Source organism: Aethina tumida, chromosome 2 (assembly GCF_024364675.1).
Source record: "Aethina tumida isolate Nest 87 chromosome 2, icAetTumi1.1, whole genome shotgun sequence".
Taxonomy (NCBI): Eukaryota; Metazoa; Arthropoda; class Insecta; order Coleoptera; family Nitidulidae; genus Aethina; species Aethina tumida.
The window spans coordinates 26,693,274-26,716,164 of record NC_065436.1 but is presented as its reverse complement, the minus strand read 5'-3'; the positions used below and the strand labels follow the sequence as shown (position 1 = coordinate 26,716,164).

General features: G+C 31.8%; 6 protein-coding genes across 10 annotated transcripts; 3 read left to right on the top strand and 3 right to left on the bottom strand.

Moving 5' to 3' along the window:
* The first annotated feature begins 40 nt into the window (after nt 1–40).
* On the top strand, nt 41–6,809 carry LOC109599151 (facilitated trehalose transporter Tret1). Of its 4 annotated transcripts, none has more exons than XM_020015100.2 (3): nt 41–169; nt 5,222–5,288; nt 5,358–6,809. In XM_020015100.2, the coding sequence occupies exons 1-3, from the start codon at nt 143–145 to the stop codon at nt 6,716–6,718; spliced, it is 1,455 nt and encodes a 484-aa protein (XP_019870659.1). In that variant the 5' UTR covers nt 41–142; the 3' UTR covers nt 6,719–6,809. The 4 variants fall into 4 exon arrangements, with proteins under 4 accessions (XP_019870659.1, XP_049818513.1, XP_049818514.1 ...); XM_049962556.1 differs by lacking the exon at nt 41–169 and adding an exon at nt 2,748–2,879; XM_049962557.1 differs by lacking the exon at nt 41–169 and adding an exon at nt 4,355–4,532.
* A 558-nt stretch (nt 6,810–7,367) lies between these two features.
* LOC109599142 (uncharacterized) lies at nt 7,368–9,289 on the bottom strand. Its single transcript, XM_020015089.2, has 2 exons — nt 9,182–9,289; nt 7,368–9,122 (listed from the first exon to the last, which is right to left on the bottom strand). Exons 1-2 carry the CDS (start codon nt 9,273–9,275, stop codon nt 7,462–7,464), a joined length of 1,755 nt encoding a protein of 584 aa, XP_019870648.2. The 5' UTR covers nt 9,276–9,289; the 3' UTR covers nt 7,368–7,461.
* Nucleotides 9,290–10,280: 991 nt separating this feature from the next.
* On the top strand, nt 10,281–13,269 carry LOC109599143 (facilitated trehalose transporter Tret1). The gene is made up of 3 exons (XM_020015090.2): nt 10,281–10,408; nt 10,467–10,554; nt 11,200–13,269. The coding sequence occupies exons 1-3, from the start codon at nt 10,352–10,354 to the stop codon at nt 12,522–12,524; spliced, it is 1,470 nt and encodes a 489-aa protein (XP_019870649.2). The 5' UTR covers nt 10,281–10,351; the 3' UTR covers nt 12,525–13,269.
* Nucleotides 12,956–15,376, bottom strand: LOC109599144 (mucolipin-3-like). Its single transcript, XM_020015092.2, has one exon. It carries the CDS (start codon nt 15,244–15,246, stop codon nt 13,453–13,455), a length of 1,794 nt encoding a protein of 597 aa, XP_019870651.2. The 5' UTR covers nt 15,247–15,376; the 3' UTR covers nt 12,956–13,452.
* Nucleotides 15,377–15,402: 26 nt separating this feature from the next.
* Nucleotides 15,403–18,126, top strand: LOC109599154 (lipid droplet-regulating VLDL assembly factor AUP1). Its single transcript, XM_020015103.2, has 6 exons — nt 15,403–15,542; nt 15,603–15,899; nt 15,958–16,246; nt 16,809–17,225; nt 17,280–17,484; nt 17,540–18,126. The coding sequence occupies exons 2-6, from the start codon at nt 15,859–15,861 to the stop codon at nt 17,839–17,841; spliced, it is 1,254 nt and encodes a 417-aa protein (XP_019870662.2). The 5' UTR covers nt 15,403–15,542; nt 15,603–15,858; the 3' UTR covers nt 17,842–18,126.
* Nucleotides 18,127–18,196: 70 nt separating this feature from the next.
* LOC109599145 (peptide methionine sulfoxide reductase) lies at nt 18,197–22,125 on the bottom strand. Of its 2 annotated transcripts, XM_049963785.1 has the most exons (6): nt 22,024–22,125; nt 19,385–19,560; nt 19,223–19,276; nt 18,880–19,000; nt 18,689–18,825; nt 18,197–18,636 (listed from the first exon to the last, which is right to left on the bottom strand). In XM_049963785.1, the coding sequence occupies exons 2-6, from the start codon at nt 19,546–19,548 to the stop codon at nt 18,402–18,404; spliced, it is 711 nt and encodes a 236-aa protein (XP_049819742.1). In that variant the 5' UTR covers nt 19,549–19,560; nt 22,024–22,125; the 3' UTR covers nt 18,197–18,401. The 2 variants fall into 2 exon arrangements, with proteins under 2 accessions (XP_049819742.1, XP_019870652.1); XM_020015093.2 differs by lacking the exon at nt 19,223–19,276 and having other exon boundaries at nt 22,024–22,122.
* Nucleotides 22,126–22,891: the final 766 nt, after the last annotated feature.

Below are 22,891 nucleotides of genomic sequence, written 5' to 3'. Positions count from 1 at the left end.
CGCGGTTACAGCGGATTCCAAAGCTGCGTCCCCATAAATGCGCGAATCACACCGGGAGGCGAACTATTTCGCAATAACTTCGATGATATCTGTTATATTATTAGTGGACGGTGATAACTAAAAAATATATTGTGCGAAAAAAATGGGCAAAACGACGTATAACATTACAGTAAGTATATATTGTGTAAATTAATTATTTTAGTTTTTATTTATATTTATAAAATCATAAAGGTTTTATCTTTTAGATAAGTGTGACTGAACTTTTATTTAAATCTTTCAAAATAAACAAAACATTGTTAGTAATGTTCAATGAATATTTGGGTCCCAAAACAGTTTGGTTACTTTTTTCACAATATTCAATGCCCTAATTACTGTAATTACAAAACAGATTACACCCTACTTCCTTCTATCTTTACTTATAGCAAAGTTTTTTTATTAAAGAAAAATTATTTTTATGTGTTATGTAAATTGTTAACGTAAATGATTCTTCTTAGAAGCAATAATCCTCCTTACAAATTTGTTTAAAACCATAAACTGTGATTTTTCGATTAAATTTTATGATATGTATACTAATATTTACTCAACATTATATTTTTATTTATTTTAGGTACAAATTTGAAAAATATGAATTAACTGTGTAGGATATTAATCGATTTCATTCAGAATTTAAATTATATATTATTGCCTTCGATAATAGTTTCTATTAATCACTGAATTTAGAATTATTTTTATACATTCTTAATACAGTAAATTAGTTAATTACATATTCATATATATATATTCATAAATCAATGTGTACACCTGCTTTTTTTGCTTTGAATTGTTACAGTCAAATTTAGAATGCGAATTAGTCTAAAACTTTGTTTACGTTTAAAATACGTGACTTTATCAAATTTGCATTGTCGTCTCAAATGAATGATTTAATTTAGCAATGAGTGACACGTGCATATTAAAGATTCGACAAAAAGTAAGAAACATTTTTCACAATCCAAAACTGTTGTTGTTTAATAAATACTTTTGTTCCATTGAACTTGTCACACAAAACATACACACTTTTATTGTTTCGCTTTTATATATTAATAAACACTTGAATTATTTCTTAATGAATATTTTCCAATTGCGTTGTAAAAAATTTTTCCAGTGTCACGTATTTTCCCTAATGAATAAAAATAGTTGTATAGTTCATACCGATAAGGTATTTTCTTAATAAAACGACACATTGGAAAACATTTTTAATCATAATTCAATATTTGCTTTGATTTACGAATACATGGTTTCCCAATACAAAAATTAATTCCTCCACATAAATTCTACGTGATGGAACATACTAAGTGATTGAACTGTGGTTGGGGATTTTAAAATACGTTTTCAAATCCACGTTCACACATTCCGGGTATTTGAAAGGGTTGGTATAAGTATGTTAGCTGAGCTTAACGTTTCTAAGAAGCGGTATTCTACACTCTTTTACATAATTATTTTTCTCATGTGTATATTTAGAAATATGAGTTACCTCTGACCGCAGAATATCAATATTTTGGTTTACGATAATTATAAACTTGCCAAGGGGAAATCCAGGGCGTGTTAGGAAAAATAATTTTTCTGTATTGTTTAATACAATCACGTAGCCATAGATTTAACAGTAACAACATGATTTTTATCACACACGATAAAATACAACAAGCATTTGACTATTAAATGTTTATATGCGATATGCGCTTCAAAAATAACATGCACAATTAATTCATAAACCACAAATAAATGCAATCAAATTATTAAATTAAAATAATTGAAGTACTTCAATTATAGTATCATAAAAATATGTTTTTCCATTCCACGAAAATAATTGTTGTTTTCGTTAGTGCATAATTTAATAATTTTTCTAATTATTTACGTTACTTTCAAAAAAAAAAAATGGTTAGATATAGCTGTTTTTGAAAGGTTACACATATTATCTCCTAATTGCGAGATCTGATTGGCGTTAACTGATATGACAGTACTTTTTATGGATGTTGCTAGGAAAACACGCATCGAAACGAAAACATTTGGCAATTTTCTCATGTTGCCAATATTACATGTAATCCAATATTTGCGTTTAATCTACTACACAAAGCCCATTCATATTTATGCATAAAATTTTACAATGTAAATTTTTACAAGTAAACAGACCCGGTAACATTTTTAATTAGGCAACGATAACGATGGCAATAATTATTATGAACGAGGTTGTTTTATTGTAAAAAATTATAAAAATAATGAGACATTTTTAAACACGAGGACACAGCAATTGTTAAAAATAGATTTCCAAAAACCATTCTTATGACATTCGGTTATTGATTCTTATTTTGTTTCATAATTTGATGTGAATAAGAATTTGATTTTTTTATTTGCATATTTCGGTACATTCATGTAAATAAAAATTGTCTGAAATATAATGGTTCAAGGGCAGTCAAATGCATCTAAGAAATTATATATGAAACTTGTTTTAAAAATGTTACATTGTCAAATGAAAACAAAATAAAGTTTTAAATGTCTCAGTCCTGAATCTATTAAAATGATTAGATGTTCAATCAATGTAAACAATTTTTTAAAAAGTACATTTATTTTTTTTTTTTGTTGCACATGTTGGCGGTAAATTAAAATGAATTTTTAGAACGCTCATTATCGGAATTTTTGACGAAAGAAAATATTCCGTATGCATAATATCCGCATTTCGTGCAGTTTGTTTATCAGTTTTCATCCTAATTGAACGTTGATGTTTGTCTGTTGATTTGAAATGTAAAACCAATATGCGTTTGTCGCTGTCATTTTTTGTTTAGTGTTCAATATTAATTTATAATTATAATTAAGGTACGATGTGGGAAGAAGTGGATCTAAAAAATGTAAGTGTATTTTCGCTATCATTTTTGCACATCTAAAACATTTAAATTTGAATCTTTACGTTTCAGAATTTGGTAAAAAATTTTCAGTGGCGTTTTAAATTTTATTGTAAGATCGCCAATCAATTAAACTCGAATATCATATTCCAAAGCTTAAGTAGATTTTATAAAAATTAATTATCAAAATATCAACAAAAATTATAGATATAATTGACATTTGACGTAATGATTGATTTTAAATAATAATTATCATTGTCGTATTAAAACAAGAAATTATTATAGAATTACGATTTATAATTATATTATATGTATAATAATTTATTGTACAGCGTGATCTATTTGAAAGCGAAACACTGCCATAAAATTTGTATTTTTTGTCCGATTTTAGAAACCTAACACAAAATGTTACGTTTTTGGGTCCAAAACCAAAACCTACAGAATAATTTTTAGGTATAAAATTTGAGGAAATCATACTAGAAAAAATTTTATAGCAAATCTAGTTACAACACTGGATTAAGCATAATAAAATACTTCATTAATTATATTAAACTTGCAACAATACTTAATTGATTCAATTGAGAAATATAATCACAAATTACAAAAAAGTCATAATAAATGTATTGAATTGGTGGAAGTAAATAAAATTTGTGTATTAGTATAAGTATAGTATTATTAGTATAATGTTCCAATATTATTGAAAAATATAATTTATGCTATTTTTGATAGTTTATTCCATAGACTAAAATAAAAAAAAATAAATTCCAAAAAATTAATATTTTTTTAGTATTATAAATATCCATCCAATTTTTTTATTAAATTTGGTATATACTCATTTCAGGAGATGTTTAATTCAATGGTGTAGTTAGTTATTCTATAAAAAATTGGCTAATATGACTTCTTCAATGTTCATGTCTGAAAAATTACCCTCCAGGTTTTGATTTTGGATGAAAAAACGTGACAATTTGTCTGTAAGTGGATATTTTCAATGTATATATAATACAATAATTCTCTATCATTAACCTTGACATTGTGAAAATGCATGTAATTTAATTTTCCAAATTGAACAATACGTATTCATTACTGAATAAAGTCACACAAGTGGAAATCATAAACAAGCTGTTGTTGCATTCAAACCTTTAATTTATTTTTGCATAACGCATGAAAATAATAATTCAATATTAAGTGTTTTATATATAATTATTTATATGTGATAATTTACTACTGGAAATATTTAACGAATACATATAAATATTGTTAAAATATTTTATTTCCTTTTACATTTTGTCATATTTTGTATGTTTCCACAACAAGCTAATTGTAGAATTATATAGTCTGGATTAATAAATTAAATTGCTTTATAACACATTATCTTGGTTATCCGCCATAAATCGTAAATTGTTTCTTTAATTTGTTCTAAACGAAATTTTTGCTTACAGTTATAGTTTTAAATTAATTAAACGTTAAAATAAATTAATTAATCGGACGATGATCGAATGTAAATATTGTGTATGTTTTTCTAAATAGTGATTGAAAATATATAATATAAACTTTGTGCTAAGCCTGCGAAATTGATAGGTAGATATTTTGATTAGCTACGTTGGAAAAAATATCTTTATCAGTTGCTGTTTGGTGTAATACGAGTATAGATCTTACGCAGTGAGTATTTTATAAAGATATTATTAATGATTTGGTTTTGAAGTATGTTTAAAAGAAACAATAATTGTTTATATGTATATATTTTATTTCATAAATGCATATGATATGGCATATTAAATATGTTTAATTGATTAGAGTTTATGATTTTTAGTTTCATAAGTACATACGATGTATTTATTTATTGCAATTTAGTTTTCAATTCATTAAATTAAAATATAGTTTTCCAAGATTTGTAAAAATAGATTTCCAACACTATTGTAATAATATATTATAAAGAATATTTGTTAAATTTCTTGAAAAAAATATGTCAATATAAAAACACTAACCTACTTACAACAATCAATAGGACTTAAGTAGTCTATTATTTTTAATACTTATCTTTGTTAAAGTTTTTAGAGTAGTCGTTAAGTTGAAATACTTCAGACACCTCGAGTAGATTATTGTGACTTGTTAAATTTTTATTTCTTTAAAGGTAAAATTTTTCAATGTGTAAAATATAATCGATGACTTGTATAATACAAAATAATCAAATTCTAGTTCAATGTTCAATTACAAATAAATCAATGTATACATTAAGTTTAATAACAAATATTTCTAATTAGAAAAATTTATTTGTGCATTCATTTTTACTGTAACGGATCTTAAAGTGAAAATTATTATTTTCGTAATATTTATAATTTGGTTTTCAGAATAAAATGGTCGATTCCGATAAAGGCACTGCTCGAAAGCTGCCCCAATACGTTGCTGCATTATCAGGTAATAATCTTTTAAATCCTGGTCTTAGGACCAAAAAAATTTCATTCATAATCAACATTTTTCTTTTAGTTTGTTTGGGCGCAGTTGCGGCGGGCACAGTGCTGGGTTGGACATCAAACATCGGTGATCCTTTGGAGAAAGGCGATCTGAACGACGTGACTGCTGACAAAGACAACCAGCAGGGTTGGATTGGATCGTGGATGACGCTCGGTGCTATGATAATGTGCTTCCCCATCGGCTACCTCTGCGACCTTCTCGGCAGAAAACTGACCATGTTGTTGTTGATAGTGCCGTTCACTGTTGGATGGTTGTTGATAATATTTTGTGCAAACATTGAAATGATTTATGTCGGACGATTCATTTTGGGTTTGGCTGGAGGATCGTTTTGTGTATCTGCGCCTTTGTACACAAGTGAAATCGCTGAGGACGCGATCCGCGGCACATTGGGCACATTTTTCCAATTGCTTCTTGTGGTTGGGATTTTGATGAGTAACATTATGGGTGCATATGTGGAGATTAAGGCGTTTTCGATTATATGTGCAATTATTCCTATTATTTTTGGACTTGTATTCTTCTTTCAACCTGAAACTCCAGTGTACTTGGCTAAGAAAGGGAAATACGATGAAGCGAAGAAGTCTCTGGAGAGATTCCGTGGACCAGCCTACAAATGCGATATAGAACTTGAGGAAATAAAGAAAGCATTGGAAGAGGAGAAAAATAATAAAGTTTCATTTATGGAGTCACTTAAAACTACCGCTTCGAAAAAGGCTATCCTCATATGTTTTGGACTTATGTTTTTCCAACAGCTCAGCGGTGTTAACGCTTTTGTGTTTTATACCGGTAACATTTTTACCACAACCGGATCTTCTATTGATCCCAGTCAAGCCACAATTTACGTGGGAGCCGTACAACTTGTTGCCACATTCGTTTCGTCGCAGGTTGTGGATAGGTTTGGTAGGAGAGTACTGCTAATGTTCTCCGACTTTTTCATGATGATCGCTAGTTTGGTACTGGCTATCTACTTCTCGATAAAACCAAATTTGACACAAGAAGAAATCGAAAACATCGGATGGATTCCCATATCATCGCTTATCATTTTCTTCATCGTATTTTCCCTAGGTTATGGTCCAATTCCTTGGTTGGCGTCTTCAGAACTGATGCCACAAGAAATTAAGGCAAACGCATCATCGGCCGCAGCTACATTCAACTGGTTCCTGGCATTTTTAGTAACGAAATTTTATGCAGATTTATCGAACGCTTTGAATGAATATGGTCCATTCTATATTTTCTCGGCCATCTCATTGGCAGGTACTGCTTTCGTATACTTCTTGTTGCCAGAAACTAAGGGTAAATCACAAGCAGAGATCCAGTTGGAATTATCTGGTGGCAAATCAGAAAAATCTGGTATTGACAACCCAGCATATAATTAATTAATTGTTGATCTTTAATTATTTATTATACTCTTAAACAAACCAACAGCAATTATTATATTTTAAATAAATGTTAATTTTTTAGTTATTACCACAGTTTTTTATTCGTAGCATTAGACATGCAAAAATCTGTTGTATGGTAATTTACAAAGACCCAAACATATGTTTGTGATATACAAACATAGGAAAATGTTTTAACATTCCATTTATGCATGAATTTATTTTACTTTTAAATTATCATAAAAAATATTTATATTCTAGATACACTCAAAATAATACAAACAAGTTTTATTATTTATTCATTGGACATTCTTCCACTCATATATTTTTAGGGTGTTCAGTATGAAAACTAAACTTTGTTTCCATGACTAATTACAATCATTGATTAAAATTGCTATAAAACGTTATATCTATAAGTATATTTATAATTGTGATTACTAGTCTGCAAAAATATTTTATTTTGAATAATAATTTTACTAAAATTAAAAAAGTGAACAATAAATAAGAGTAGTAAAATTAAATTTTAAATAGTAGTAGCTTATTAAGTTATTTCAAATTTATATTTGCAGATTTATTCTCTTTGCATAGCATACTGTATGCTTAATTCCTATTTTTCTTCATGGATATAAATTATTTTTAAAATAAGACATTGTATTTGCTAATTTTTTTATTATTTTTTTACATGTGATAAATGTGATTGATGTCGTTTTAAACTAGTTTCCATTTCCAAAACGGGTTTCAGTCTAAGCTGATAAGCTGAATCCAGCAGCTACGTTGACGTTGATGGTAACGCCACCAGATACTTCAACCAATCCAGCTCCAGCTGCGGATCCTGCGGCTGATGTGCTTCCAGAGACTCCCAGAGGAATGCTAAGAAGTGGAATGTAGTAGACAAGTACGGCCTTAATTCCGTTGATAACTGATGCTGATGCGTTTATAAGAGACCAGAGGTTTATGTTAACTTTGCCGGAAAGGGCAGCCTTGACTGCCTTGTAGATATCTCCAATAACTGGGATAGCTTCGATAAGTCCCTCGATTCCACCAGTGAGGAGTGAGATAGCATTTGCAACTGTAATCTTAACTCCCAAATTGATTGATGGAATTACTTTCTGCAATAATGCTTTGCCGAGATCGGTAAAGATAAGCCCGATAAGATGTAAAATGAGACCAGGAAGAGAAGTAGCGATTTCTACAACAGCAGATATAGCAACCAAAACGTCTACTACCACGGAAAGAGCACCGCTCACTGCACCCGAAAGAGCCTTGATGATATCTTGGACAGCAACACCAGCAAGTTTCAAGGATCCGTTGGCCACGCCTTCAACCAAAGCTTCTACTTGAGCCAAAGCGGATGAGTTACCTCCTACAGAAACTACCAGTTGTTTCAATATATCTAATTCTCCAGAAAGGCTGATATTTCCAGAGACCGAAACGGCTACTTGCAATACAACGTTGATGACAACATTAAGGCTGACTTTTCCTTGGGCCAGAAGGATGATTTGGGCGAGAACGTTGATAACACCATCAACGGTACCACTGACAACGTTTCCAGCCAATTGAGCAATAATCAGAACAATGGATTCAACCGATGATAAAACTGGGGCAAGTACATCAACTCCTACTTTGTCGATAATGGCAACCAAGATTGAAACAAGAACATCTACACCAGAGATTGCGGCTAAGATAAGTTGGATATCTAAACGCACATGTGCAGCTACCAAAGCAGCTATGCCACCTACAACACCAGATACAATAGTAGCTACAGCGTTCAAGACATTAGCTACGACAATCAAACAGCCGGAGGCTATAACAACTGATCCGCTTTCAACGACCTGCAGAACTACCTTCAGAGATTTAACCAAACTTGCGGCCAAGGTGACAGCAAGTTGAAGAGCGTTGGAAGCAGAAAGCTTGATGTTGCCTACTAAACCAGAGACGATGTTCAGAGCCACATTCAGTATAGCTTGACTGGCGGATTTAACGCTGAAGGAAACAGCTCCGGACACACTGAGCAATGCCTTAAGACTGGCCAAACCTGCGAACCATGCGTCGAAGCTAATGTTGGCGGCTACCCACACCAAAGAGGAAAGTCCGGCTTTGATGTAGACACCACTTTGGGCTTGGATGTCGATGACGATGGCCTCTCCAGTTTGACCGTTGACCAAAACAGCGATCGATTCGTTGACGCTGAGTACGAGGGTGACGTTAAGATCGACGTTCACGACCGCCACAATGCCGACTGTTACGTTGATGTTGAGGTGGAGGCTACCAGAAGGGTTTGTTGGTAACTGGCATTTTAGTTGGCATTGTTCGGAATTAGATCTGGCGTGGGAAATGTGTTTGGAATGGTGTTTGTTGTGTCCATGTCTGAAGTGTGACGATAATTCACTTGCCCTGCGGTATTCTGGAAAAGATTTTTATAATTGAATTTATTGAAGAAATATGAAAAAATAATTAACTTACCTAGGGCTAGTGTGCTGCACAGAAGCGCACTCAATAGAATGGAAACTACTTGTGTCTTCATCGTCGATTTCCCAACTGATTTTCGAAAATACATCTTCCCATTTATATACAAAATACTGGATTTTTTGCATAGCAATACTATCGTATTTGCAAAAAATTTTTGCGTACATACATATTTTTTTACATTCTTCTTGTATCAGTTTGTCAAGAATGCTTTTCCTTGAGATTACACATTCATTAACTGATATAATATATTGACACTGAAGTTATCTTACTTAAGAATCTTAAGAAAAATTATTACAAAATTTTTTATAAATAATTTATTCCCCATACACGTGTACATGTACAGTATCATTTTTTTATAACATGAATAAGTTGAAGAATATAATAAATATTTTAATCTTTATATAAATTTAAATATATATATATATGTCGGAGGGTTCATGTGAAACGCAAGTAGTACTATGGGTTGCATACTTATAGTACTTGGGTGGAATCAGCGGAAGTGCTAAGCAGGGGATGGTACTCGAACCGAGGGTGACGGTAGAGGAGACCTGCGAGGGCGGACAGTTAAGCTCCGTCAGGGAAGCTGCGTAGAAGTCTTGGCTTGGCATAACCGTCGGGATCACCGCGTTTCATACAACTCCTACCTAATTGTTTGACTATTAGTTGTAATCCTGTGCCTGTTAGTTCAATTACATTGTAAGGACTATTTGCGTGTTATTTAATATTCGAAATGGCCGATAATCCTGACCGCGCTGCGACATATATATATATATATATATATAAAAACTAAACAAACAGTTTATGGAACTTTAAATTTTATTTTGAAGTTATTGTTAGTAAATTATTGTTGGAAAAATTAAAATAAAAAATACAAAGGAGGTTGATTTAAAATGGAACAAAGGAGGTGAAAAATTAAAAAAAAAAGAGTATTTAAACTGCTCTTTACATATAATATAATTTATAATTAATTTTTTCGCTACATTGTCATATACAATTTTTAATACAAAGAATGTTTATAAATAAATGTCTTTATCAAATACACCCGTGAACTGTGTTGCCTATCTATTAGAAATGTTTTCATTTTCCCAACCTCAAATTGAGTCTACAAATAAGATAATTAAAAAGGGTCGTCCCATTTATTGCCACGTTCGAAAAACATCCAAAATGATTTCAGACGATAGCGATGCCCTTTTGGCACGCAATGGGCAACCGTTTCGTGAGGTACAATATTTTAGCAATATGTTTGTTTGTTTTTAAGTATAGTGGTTTTTTGTTTCAGGACATTCAAATCTCTAGAGATCAGTTACCTAACAGTGCAGTTTCTAATGAACCGAAAAAATTGCCGCAGTATATTTCTGCTATTTCTGGTATGTTTTTGCCTTCATAATTGTGGATAGAAGTAAACATTTAAATATACTAAATATGACTAAATGAATTATTGAAAGAATATAATTATCTATTAACTGAAACAGTTATAATAATTATTGGAGCATATTAATGAAAATTTTGATTAAGTTTGAAATGTGTACATTAAAAATTCAAAACTTTAAAAGTTATCCTTTAATACAACAGAAAAACAGAGCTTATTTATTTATACATAACAAGATAATTATTAACTGATAACATGGTCTGTTGTTTATATTGTTTTTGAACATCAACAACAAACAAACCACTTATTCCCCACAAATAACTACACATGTGTGGTGGCCAAAGATTCATCATTTCAAAGTAATTATAGAAAGGATGAAGGATAATTACATACATTTTAGTGCAAACTATTTATTTAACATAAATTTGAATGGGCTATTTTTTGGCGAATCATATCAGACTAATATATGGTATGAGTTTAAAGTAATATCTCTGATGTTTATAAGATAAGTAAGAGTAAATTAAAAAGTATATGGCCACCACTGTATTTTTCTTGATTGATTAATTTAATAATGTATCTTAAAGCAGTGTACTAAAATAAAAATAAAATTTCTAAACATTACTAAAAATTAATCATTTTTCAGCAACACTCTCGGCCTTTGCTGCAGGGGCTGTATTGGGTTGGACATGTCCCATAATGGAGGATCTCAAACAAGGTCATTTTCGAGGCATCTCCGTAAACAGCGACGAAATGGGTTGGATCGGATCGTTTGCTACACTGGGCGCACTTACTATGTGCATTCCAACCGGTTTCATTTGCGACTTGATTGGAAGAAAACGCACACTTTTGCTTCTTGTCGCACCGTTTGTCGGCGGATGGTTGCTTATTGTGTTTGCTAAGAATATTCTTATGATTTATTTTGGCAGGCTGTTTACTGGCATGGCAGTAGGAGCTACATGTGTGGCTGCCCCTTTATACACAGGGGAAATTGCTCATAAAAAACTGAGGGGTACTTTGGGCAGTTATTTTCAGTTGATGGTTACTTTGGGAATTCTTTATGCTTATGTACTTGGCAAATATTTGAGTGTGTATCGTTTTACAATTGTCTGTTCCGCATTGCCTGTATTCTTTTTGATTTCGTTCGTTTTCCAGCCCGAGTCTCCAGTGTTTTTACTTAAACGGGGATGTTTTGAAGATGCAAAAGTATCGTTGACGAAATTACGTGGGGCATCGTATAATGTTGACGAAGAATTACTAGAAATTGAGGAATGCCTAAAAGAGGTAACTCACACAACTGTTTCCATAAAACAAATCCTGAGAAAGAGGTCCACCATAAAAGCGATGATAATCCTCTTCTCCCTTATGCTGTTCCAGCAGTTCAGTGGAATCAATACAATCGTTTTGTACACCAGTAACATTTTCCAAAAGTCCGGTGTTCAACTGGACGCAAACGTAGCAGCAATTATTGTGGGTGCGTTTCAGGCGTTTGCCACTTTTGTTGCTTCTCTCTCTATTGAAAAGTTAGGACGACGATTTTTGTTGATTCTATCGGCGTCCATTTTAGCACTATCAACTTGCACTTTAGCCCTGTTCTTCACTTTAAGGGATAGATCTCATATAGATCTAGTGACTCTCTTACATTATATTGGTTTCTTGCCTGTAGCATCCGTTTGCATGTTTGTCACTGTATTTTCTTTAGGATTGGGTCCTATTCCTTGGATGATATCATCAGAAATTTTGGCTCCAGAAATCAAGAGCGTTATCAGTTCTGTGGCTGCTACATTTAATTGGTTTTTAGCATTCATTGTCACGAAGTTCTTTTTGCAAGTTAACGAGGCAGTAGGAGAAGACGTTACGTTTTATTTCTTCGCGTTTATGTCTTTGGTCGGTACCGTCTTTATATATTTGGTGGTGCCGGAAACGAAAGGAAAAAGTCTTAGGGACATACAGTTTATGTTAGAGAATTAATAATACTCTTAATTAATTTGCATAAGATAAATAAACTAGGTGTTATCCTATATATTTTATATGTATAAAAATTATTGTAGAAATGTGTATTGTTATTTAAGTGATAGTTTAGGCAAATTTTAAATATTAATATATTTAAGATTAATTAATATCATCACTGATTATCTGATTTATGTGATATAATTTCTCTAGTCGTCACAGCTGCACTTAAATGTACACTTTAAAGACGTCTATTTATTGATTTTCGTTTTTCTATTGTTATCTTTATTTCTGTATTATTCAATATTGTGATTAGATATGACTTTTATACCAATGTTCCTTACTATACATATTCGTAAAATAAAATTTAAAAAAATTTGTAGATTATTACTTCTTTTATATAGTTGAGCTTTTCCTGAAAAGGATTAGATGAAAATTTATTTAACTTAAAATTACCAAAAATAATTTTATTTTCTTATTACATATAGTTATATAAAATATACATAAATATTTTTACATATATAATTTTAATACAAATTGTTCATTCACGTAGCTTTCACATTTCCTCAAATTTCGACGCAATCTTTAAACTGGTTAGATTTAATATACAATATTAAGAAGGTACAAACAGTTAAAATCACCTACTTATCACATAGACACAAACAAAGATAACATTTGAGATACACTTAAAAATTACATTGATATGTTCTTAATTGTCTCCACGTTTTACCCGCATAACTTAAATATACTTTAATTAGCACTTTCATGTCAATGCTTTGATTTTCCAATCCTGACCTACTTCCAGTAACTACAATAATTTACAAATTACTGTTGTTCAACCAGGATTTTGCCATCATGCAGACCATAAAATAATAACACTTTGGTAATATATAAAATCTCTAAAAAAAGTATTTACAAATTTATATAAATAAAAATTTAAAAAACAATTTCAAACTGGACCCATTCTAGAGTTTTCAGTCCTGACGCTAGTTTGAGATAACGTTGAATAAGACTTTTGTAGCCTTTTACAACAGCACAAATCTTTCATGAGACCACCTAAACTATCATTGGAACTAGATCTAAAAATGCCACTTGACACATCATCCAAATTAGTATCTCCAATGAATATTTGCAAATTACTCTTTGGAAAACCATCAGAATAATAAGATTTAATTGTGTCATAGGCATCCATAATAACTGAAATAAACAAACTCAATATAATATAAATGTATAAACTGATAAATGAATAGAGGTAAATCCTGCTGAACCACCACAAAATATTTGATTTGTTTGACATCATAGAAAATGTGGCAAACATATCATCACCATTAATCAATGAAAACAAACATTCTGAAGTAGTGGAAAGAGATCTAAACTTTAAATGATATGGTCCCAATATCAACCATCCACAGAAAGTAAAACCTGCATATATTAACAAAGCACACAACAAAAACCTTGCTACTTGAGGAGCAGCTTTCTGTAGTGTCAGAATGACCACATTGTAGGTTTTGAAGAAACCTAAATAGCGCAACACCCCGAACCAAACTAACATGTTCCCTGTACCCAAGAACAAACTGCACACATTCCACTGGTCACTTGTAAATTCCTTCCTCTCTATCTGTTCCTTGATAGCAGATCCTATAATTATGAGAATGTCATTTATGATTATCATGATGTACCACAAATTTAAGAACTTCATTCTGTCATCATATGTCAATGGTTGTCCAAAATGGGATTTAAAGAACACATTGGTGATGTTCTTTAACTGCTGTGCTCTCCATACTGCCCTGCTGCATAGTACAAAGGACAAGACACATATAAGTATCACCAAGTAGTTCAAGGAACTCCTGAGCAAAGAATCAATTTCATTATCTGTCACATATTCCACATCACCTTTGCACATTAGTCTGATGGGTTCTGCATCCAGAGACAGAATCATTTGTCCATCATGATCTTCATTGTTAAAACTTATTGTGACATCAAACCTGTAGCAATTAGGAGGAGATATTCTGCCTGCAGCCTTAAAATTCACTGTTTTTAAGGAGAATTTCAATTCAGCCCTCACAAGTGCAGAAAACTTAATGTTCAACCTTCTGTCCTCCATGTAAGATTTACTTTGTAGCATGCCATGAGTTGCATCATGAGATATATTAATACATTTTTCAACTATCTCTCCATCAAACACATAAGACTCGTTGAATCCAAATATTGTGCCTTTCTTGTACTGGTACAAACATAATTCCAAATCTGTCATGGTGTTATCTTCATTTGCATAGGAATAAGGTCCAATAGCATTGCTCAAGTTTGCATACCCTTCATATGCATAGTCTATAGCACTGTAAAAGTCGTCCTCTTTGTACAAAGCCAAAGGCCCCACACCAGGTGGATAGGCATTGATTTCTCTTGTGGCATCCCAACCTATCAAAAACAAATGTGAGAACGTGATCCTGTTGTCCCAGGTGTAGTTCACATGGTTGTATCGGCTGTATGCGAACAGACACAACTGCATAGTCACTAATATAATTTTGATGACCTGCACTACGAATTTGTACGGAAACCTCTTTTTCGCCTGCCACTTTTCGATGGGGTTCATGAAAAAGAATTGGAGTTTTCTACGCATCCGATCTTCCGTTAACAAAGACTTTGACGAATTGTGACAGCATCTTTGGTGTGCGATTGCACTCCTCTCGTCCTCGCTGTCACAGTTAAGGACATTGTCGCTGTCCGGCGTTGTTTCTTCCATTATAATTATTTCCACTTTAATATTTTAATTGGTTACACTGGGTGATGAACGGATTTTATGTGTTTGTTTCGGATTACATCAAGTGTGGCTTTTGACAGTCTGTTGTGACGTTTTTCAGCTGATTGGAGTTGAACCAATGGGAAATCGGAAGTGAGACGACTGCCCGTTGTCTTTGTCTGGTTGACAGTTGTGTGTTGTTGAATTATGACTTGTGTTTTTGGCACAAAATCACATTTGTTAAAAAATTAAAAGACGTAATAAGTAAATATAACCGTCGACGAAGCCAGCGAATGTCTGTAAGATAAATTTGTTTGTGTTGTTGCGCAAGACTTTATTAAAACACGTATTTTATTTAGATTTTGATTTGAACAAATGGTGGAATTGGATAGTGAAGGTTTTAGCAAATAATTGTGTGATCATATGTAAAAGTGACGTAGTTTGTGTAAAAATATAGGTTTTTTTGATTTTTCCTGATACACTTTCTAAAACTGGGTCGTACGTGTGGACCTGCAGTTTCTGTTTATAATTAAAAACGTAGTTTAGTGCTGAGAACAATTTAAAGTGTCACCTAACCTCCCGTTATGATATTTTGCATTTCAACATCATTTTAAAATGTCAAACATAGAAATTAAACATCTGTTTAAACTAAATAGGTAAAACGTACAAAAGTCACGACCCGAACGCTATATTAATAACTAATTTGCATTTTAGAATACCTGAAAATGACTACAAAATTTTCTTCATGATCTTCTATGTACCACTAGGAATAATCTTATTTCTGTTAAGGACTGTACTTATCATTTTACTGTTTATATTAGGGAATATTCTGTCAGACACATTGTTAGTACAGAAGTTTTTAAACAAGCTTGCCTGTTTATCACTTGGCATCTTCGTAACAGTGGAGAATCCAGAAATTAAGGAGAATGTTGACGTTTATATCAGCAACAGTGTATCAATATTTGACCATTTGGCTGTACAAAATGCAACAGGATCTGTAACAGTAAGTTAATTTATTTTAAAAATTGTCAATATTAAAACAACTGTAAGTGTAAATTAAATATGTTTTTGGAACAAGTTTGAAAAATCATTTTAGAGAGGTATTATTTAATATTTGAAAGTTGTTTGCACATAAAAAGTTAACTAGAAAATTTGATTTTTTTATTATACTTTCTAAATCTGAGTTGTAATTGAGTTTTTTATGATTATTCAATTTTTATTTATCAATTACATCTAAATACCTTCAAATATTTATCTATGTACATATTAATGAACATTTTATTTGAAATAAAAGTATATTATTAATTTGGAACATTGTTTTTATAAATATTTGAATTTTGAATTTAATTATTGATTATTTGCTCTAGTTCTACCAATCTTTGTTCTATTACTCATGGGTGAATAAATGTATTGATATATTAATTATGTATCAGTTGATTTATTTATCATTTTTTTATTGATTATTGTTTTCTATTTGATTTGTTCTAATTTTAAACATACACTCATTCCATTATGATAGAGATATGAGGGTGAACATTAAATTTATATATTTTTTTATATTTCAGCCAAGCATTAAAAATTCCATGGTGAAATCACGTGGATTTGGCGCCAGATATTTTGGATCTCAGCTAAACTTGGAATTATTCAAAAAGAACATAACTCAATGGATATCCGAATACAAAATCCCGATAAATTTCGCCCCAGAGGGTAAAATGACTAATGGCAAAGCAGTAATAAAATTCAAGACTTTCCCCTTTCAAATATCCACAAAAGTACAGCCAGTCTGCATTAGAATTGAGAGGCCAATACTGGATATTTCTGTGAACACATTGGGCGCCAGTCATGTCGTCGACATAATGTTTTACATGTTTTCCCCATTTACCAACTACAGTTTGAAATTTTTACCTTCATTGGAGAACAAGAACGAGAGTCCTGCTGAATTCGCTGAAATCGTCCGTCAAAATATTGCCGCCTCACTTAATGTAAGATAATTGCGTCCGACTGTCACATGAGATGTTGCTAAAAATGTTTTTTAGGTCGAAACGCCTAATTACTCAGCAGCAGATCTTTTAGAATTCGAGAAGAGGGTGTTGGCTGAAGAGCAGAATAATGCGCAAAACCACAATAGGGGCATTTCTTCAGGTACTAACCCAACTCGTAATTTTGATATCCACAGGATGAGTGCGCAGGTCAAGGAAGTTCTCCCCCATGTGCCCTTGAAGGCAATATACAGTGATTTGTGTATGTATTCGGTTAACTTGCGGCACATTTTGAAATTATAAAGAATTTTTCGTAGGTTTAACCAAAAACGTGGACACAACAATCACTAACATATTGGAGGGTAGGGTGCATTTTACCCCAGAACAAATCCCTTCAACCTCCACGCCACAACCATCCACTTCAAGTAGTGCTTTATCAAACTCATCCGCAACAATGGAAAACGGAGGCGGTAGTAAAGTTATGTTCAATACGGCCGCATCGACGTTCCCAAAATCAGCGTCGGAAAGGAATAAATCGTTCCAGGAGAGAAAAGAACAACTGATAGCGAACGCCAGGAGGCGCTACATTGAAAAACACAATCTGAACATACCGTCTTAAAAACTTCCGCTCTCTAGATGTAGTGCCAAAAAAAGTTTTCAGACTTCACTATTAAACGTACGTTTCAAAAATTATGTCATGTAATTCCTTTAAGTGCACACCAATTTCAGAAGATAATTATAGCGGTTACATTTGTACATATATTTGTTTTCATAATTGTTTAGTCTTTACAGATAAATTCTGGTTATAAGACTTGTGTTCATTGGAGTACCAACTATGCATTAATTGGCAGATGGAATAAAAGGTGTAAATAGCTATAGTTTAAACAAAGACTGAAAAAACTGATCCCCGTGTTTTCTTACATTTTACCCGAAAAATTAAGGAATAAGGTGGTGATTCATCAAAAACACAATAATAATAGTAAACATATATTTTTTCTCAATATTCATAAAAACATTAAAAGAATATTTTATAACCAAAAAGAAAACATTCAACGTTTCATAACATTAATACTGTCCTATAAATTTTCTGTATATTTAAAAAATATTAACTTATTCACATGCGTCTATGTTGGTATATATCACTGAACTATTATTTAGATAATTTAGTGGAGATTCCCATTAGCAGTACAAACTTCCGCCTTCATTTTCTTGCATCTGCTTCCTGACGTACGCAGTAATTTTATCTGTGAAGCCGAACTTGACTGCCTCTCTCTCCAGGTCTTCTATCTTACCAACACCTGCCACGTATCCGTTAAGTCTGGCCGCGATGTGGGATGTTTGCAACAGTTCAGGAGTCATGCCGAGATCTTCGCAAAGGATAGCGTGTCCTTGCAATCTGTATTTTTGATGGTAACTACGATAAAATTTGTTAGTTACTGAATTAATGAAGGGGAGGGTAAACTTACTCTTCAGCAGGGTAGAAGGGGCCAGCTGGGGCGATTTCAGTTGTAAGTTTTTCTTTGCGTTTGTTCTCTTGTTTTTTGTACGAAATCTCGGCCAATCTTTTCTGGTCTTCGTCGTGGTACAAAATCAGTGACATGTACTGGAAATTAATCGTTTAATAATTTTTAATTAAAATAATCAATTGTATATTTACTTGTCTCTTGATTATAGTGGTGAGACCGTACTCGTGGTTTTCCCAGAAAAGTTCCAGAAGTTCATCGTAGCTAATTAGTTTGGGGTCGTAGTCAATTTCTACGACTTCAGTGTGATCTCCCCTATAACAATTAAAACGTAATTGAATACTGTTCTGGTTTAAAATCTAATAAAACAACTTAAGCCCTTTGAACAAGTTTTGAATTATTGTTAAACGTTTTTATTGGCAATTTACGCCAATTGAAATCAATAAATGTTTGATTTATTTTATTTATTGACGTTTTCTTTTTACCAAACGTCCGAAAACTACGAATCAAATGAATAATATGCGTAATTGTGATTACCTATCCTTTACAGAAGATTTAGGCTTTGTTTGACCGCTAGTGCTTGGAACGTCACTATAAAACGTATGTAATCGGTTAATCAAATTTGTAATTAACACGTTGTCTTTAAAACCCTCAACCAAAAATTATCGGAAATTGTTAATACTTAATATTAAAACGTACATGTTTCTGTAGACTGGGTCAGGTGTGGTGCCGCCGGAGTAGCCAACTCTTGTCCTGATGACGCCCTGCTGTGCGCCAAAAAGACAGTCGTTAGCCCAAAAGCACCCCATTCCAAAGGTAGCCTTCTTGAAGGGGCCGGTATGCTCGTGTACAATGCTCGGCATTTTGAAGAATTTCTGTAAATAAAAATTCACGTATTATTGTACTATGGTTTACACAAATACATAAAGTATTTAGTGATAAGTTCTGTAGAAGACAACAAACGTTTTATCATCTGTTAAATGAATTTTAGCATCACATTTCATTGTTCATAGTTTTTTCAAAACAAAAGGAATTATCGAAATTTTTAAACGACGATTTCAAGGATAACTAGCACCGATACTATAACATTCTAAAGGTCGTAAAAACGGTAAATTAATGTAAGACAATAAAAGTTCATAAATCTACTCAATCCAATAATAATTAAATAGCACTGGAAAATTTTGCTGAAACACACAACGCCCCATAATTGGTTATTGCACAACTTGAAGCGTTCTTAAAAAAGTTCGAAGCCCGTAATCAGTGATTGAATGCAGATGAAAAAGCGGTTTAATTAATGTAGCCTGTTTTGTAGGTTTTCTTGGAAATTACACGCTGCATCGCTGATTTTTATAGATTTCGCGGTGCTTTCTTTGGCCTCGAATGATGCAAAGACAGAAAAAAATGATCTCCTTGTCCTTTAAAAAATTCGCTAGCGTTATCTAAGAGGTCACGGTTACCATCAAAACTACATCGAACTAACGGATACTTTGATACTAGATTTGATTTTATGTTAATTTAGATTTAGGAACCAGTTAGGAATATAATTGCCCACTCCTTATTATGAAGTTGTTAAACGTTTTAAATTATGTAAGCAGGTAAATGCAAGTTTAATTCAAGGTATTATGTAAAATGGGGCAGGTAATTATTATTGCCAGACAACTAAGGGGCAAGCATATTAAAAATAATATATTCGGCCTTAGTCATAAATAACTAAATATTGGGCATAATAAATTAGAATAATTTTTATGAAGGCAAATGCATTGTTTACAAAACAATTTTCTAATAGACGCCAAAGATAAGATTAGCCCAGCGTAAAAGTCTAGGAGTAAAATCGGTCAGTGGCACCAGATCACGGCAACCTTGGCCGAGATCCGTGGTGGTATTATAGGCACTGAAACGTATATTGTTGTTATACAACGGGCGACGTTAAGATAAATCGATTAAATTCTTGCTAATAAATCGGACAATTTATTTATTGGCAAGGATGCGAGTTAACTAATCCGCTGGTCATTGGCCTCGCGCAATAACTTAAACTCGGGGATTTTAGGTTTAGTACCATATGATTTGTTTTATTATTTTATGTTAATATAGTCGCAATAAACTTTTATGTTTTATTGTTATGTTTTTGATTTTACACTTTTAATCTTTGCATTTTAACAATAATGAATGCATTTAGCTAAAAATTACACTAAACTATTTTCATGTACGATAAATAAAACAAATTAATTAAAATTTATGCTTTTATGGCTTAAAAACAATGGATAATAATTTTAATTCTCTCGTTAACCTTGAGACTGTTATAACATATCAAATAATATTGTTTTTTTCGAATTTAAATTGGTAGAAAATATTCATGGGTAACTAATCTAAAAATTTCATTTAATCTGTTTTTATATCTCAAAATACCGAAATAAACATAGTCTGTTTCTAAAATAAAATACCTTTAAAAAATTGGCAGACAACACGTGTTTCACTAGAAACAATCGAACGTCGAAAAGAACGACATAATCTAAGTTGCGGATCGCTAAATGCGCAGAATATTAATCAAAGACTTCGCATTTTGTTGTAACAAAAGTCAATGTTTCCTGTACACGTGACAACAATATGAAACAAAATTGATTACTTTTAAATTGTGTTAATTATTAGAAAAAACAATATTGACGAACTAATTTTTTTCAAACAAAAATTTAAAATCTTCCGGATGATGACATACACATTGAACGACAGCATTTGGTCCAGCGCATTGTGGACTTTAAATTAGTAATTAAATAAATTTCATGTTAACAAATTTATTAGTATTAAGTATTAAACACTACAGTTGATTGCTATCAGAGATTAAATATACAATTAATCTTTGGTACTGTCTCAAGTTGTTTTTAGATGCCATTCAAAATTCAATCCACGGTCAAGATTAAAAATTTGTATATATTAACCCTGACTTAACTTATTTATATTAGCATGTATGATTTAAATATAACTTATGTTATTTTAGATTAATCGGACCCATCAACATTAAATGTCTTTGTAGCCCACAATTATTATAAACATCAGCTTTTGTAAATTATTTCTTCGTCCAATAATTTTTAATAAATATTTAAATTAAATTAACATATCAAGTACAGATTATTAACAAATTTACATAAACCGGATTGGTTGTTGATAAATGTCTGGGGTCATACAAAAGCTTTATTATAAAATAGTTTATATTTTAAAATTTGTTTAGTTTCATTGTAAACCACTGCATTTAAAACTACAAAAATATTTACAACAAAACAAAACAGAAGATGTATTGTCACTGCCAAGTTAAAAATAATAAAATGTATAACAGTACAACTTACGATTGATCGGTGTTAAATCTTCTACAGATGATTGGAGACACGAGCACAGTTACTCTCCTCCGGCAGCAAATTTAAAGTGTTCGACTTCTTGCCAGGCTCATGGATATGTCCCCACTGCGGAGGAAGCTGTGCCACGTGATCTCCGCCCCCCAATCAGCTCAAATTGTGATTTCAAATACTGAGAACAGATATTTCAAAAATTAATTGTTGAAAAAACTGCCTAATCAGTTGTTTTCAGGATATAAATCTGATGCAAATTTAATGAATTGTTTTAAATTAATAGATCGTAATGTTATTTTTAGATTAACAAAATTCAATTTTTATATTAAGATTTCTGTTATTAATACTTTATTAAGATTTTTGTTTAGCAACGTTTTAAGGCAAAATTGATATAAAATGTCTGCATTATCGTTTTTTAAATATAGTTACACGGTTGACAATTTTAAATTGTTAATTATTATAATTAAATTAGTTTATTATTATAATATTAAGCTTGTTTTCAAAACAAGAGACCCAAACAACCAAAAAAGATATTGTTTTATTTATTAATTAATAATTGTGTTTATTATGTCTTCATTAACTCATATTTAATCCATAAAATAAAAGGAACAAATTAAAGGATGGCATTAAATTTGTCAGAAGGCAGTCACAACATTTAAGATGTTGTTTATAAACAAATTTTAATGTTTTTAAGAAAATCCAAGTTTAACCTTCTTAGAACAATTTCAATACAATTGTAAAATTAATATCGACTTTTCTATAAATAGAATACACATGGTGTGCACCTCGTGTACAAAATCTATCGACGACGCTGAATTCATACCAAATAAAAATAACCTTGACTTATAAAGCTGTTAAAAATTATGGA

Bases quoted from the DNA above. Each gene is read 5' to 3' on its own strand.
- LOC109599145 (XM_049963785.1), bottom strand. From the start codon at position 19,548: ATGCCGAGCATTGTACACGAGCATACCGGCCCCTTCAAGAAGGCTACC. The intron at 19,001-19,222 runs GTAATCACAATT...TAATTGTTATAG, and splicing joins AAATCTTCTGTAAAGGATAG to GGGAGATCACACTGAAGTCG. The intron at 18,826-18,879 runs GTAAATATACAA...ATTAATTTCCAG, and splicing joins CCACTATAATCAAGAGACAA to TACATGTCACTGATTTTGTA.
- LOC109599151 (XM_020015100.2), top strand. From the start codon at position 143: ATGGGCAAAACGACGTATAACATTACA. The intron at 170-5,221 runs GTAAGTATATAT...TTTGGTTTTCAG, and splicing joins AAACGACGTATAACATTACA to AATAAAATGGTCGATTCCGA. The intron at 5,289-5,357 runs GTAATAATCTTT...TTTTTCTTTTAG, and splicing joins ATACGTTGCTGCATTATCAG to TTTGTTTGGGCGCAGTTGCG.
- LOC109599144 (XM_020015092.2), bottom strand. From the start codon at position 15,246: ATGGAAGAAACAACGCCGGACAGCGACAATGTCCTTAACTGTGACAGC.
- LOC109599142 (XM_020015089.2), bottom strand. From the start codon at position 9,275: ATGTATTTTCGAAAATCAGTTGGGAAATCGACGATGAAGACACAAGTA. The intron at 9,123-9,181 runs GTAAGTTAATTA...AATCTTTTCCAG, and splicing joins GTGCAGCACACTAGCCCTAG to AATACCGCAGGGCAAGTGAA.
- LOC109599143 (XM_020015090.2), top strand. From the start codon at position 10,352: ATGATTTCAGACGATAGCGATGCCCTTTTGGCACGCAATGGGCAACCG. The intron at 10,409-10,466 runs GTACAATATTTT...TTTTTGTTTCAG, and splicing joins ATGGGCAACCGTTTCGTGAG to GACATTCAAATCTCTAGAGA. The intron at 10,555-11,199 runs GTATGTTTTTGC...ATCATTTTTCAG, and splicing joins GTATATTTCTGCTATTTCTG to CAACACTCTCGGCCTTTGCT.
- LOC109599154 (XM_020015103.2), top strand. From the start codon at position 15,859: ATGTCAAACATAGAAATTAAACATCTGTTTAAACTAAATAG. The intron at 15,900-15,957 runs GTAAAACGTACA...TTTGCATTTTAG, and splicing joins CATCTGTTTAAACTAAATAG to AATACCTGAAAATGACTACA. The intron at 16,247-16,808 runs GTAAGTTAATTT...TTTATATTTCAG, and splicing joins ATGCAACAGGATCTGTAACA to CCAAGCATTAAAAATTCCAT.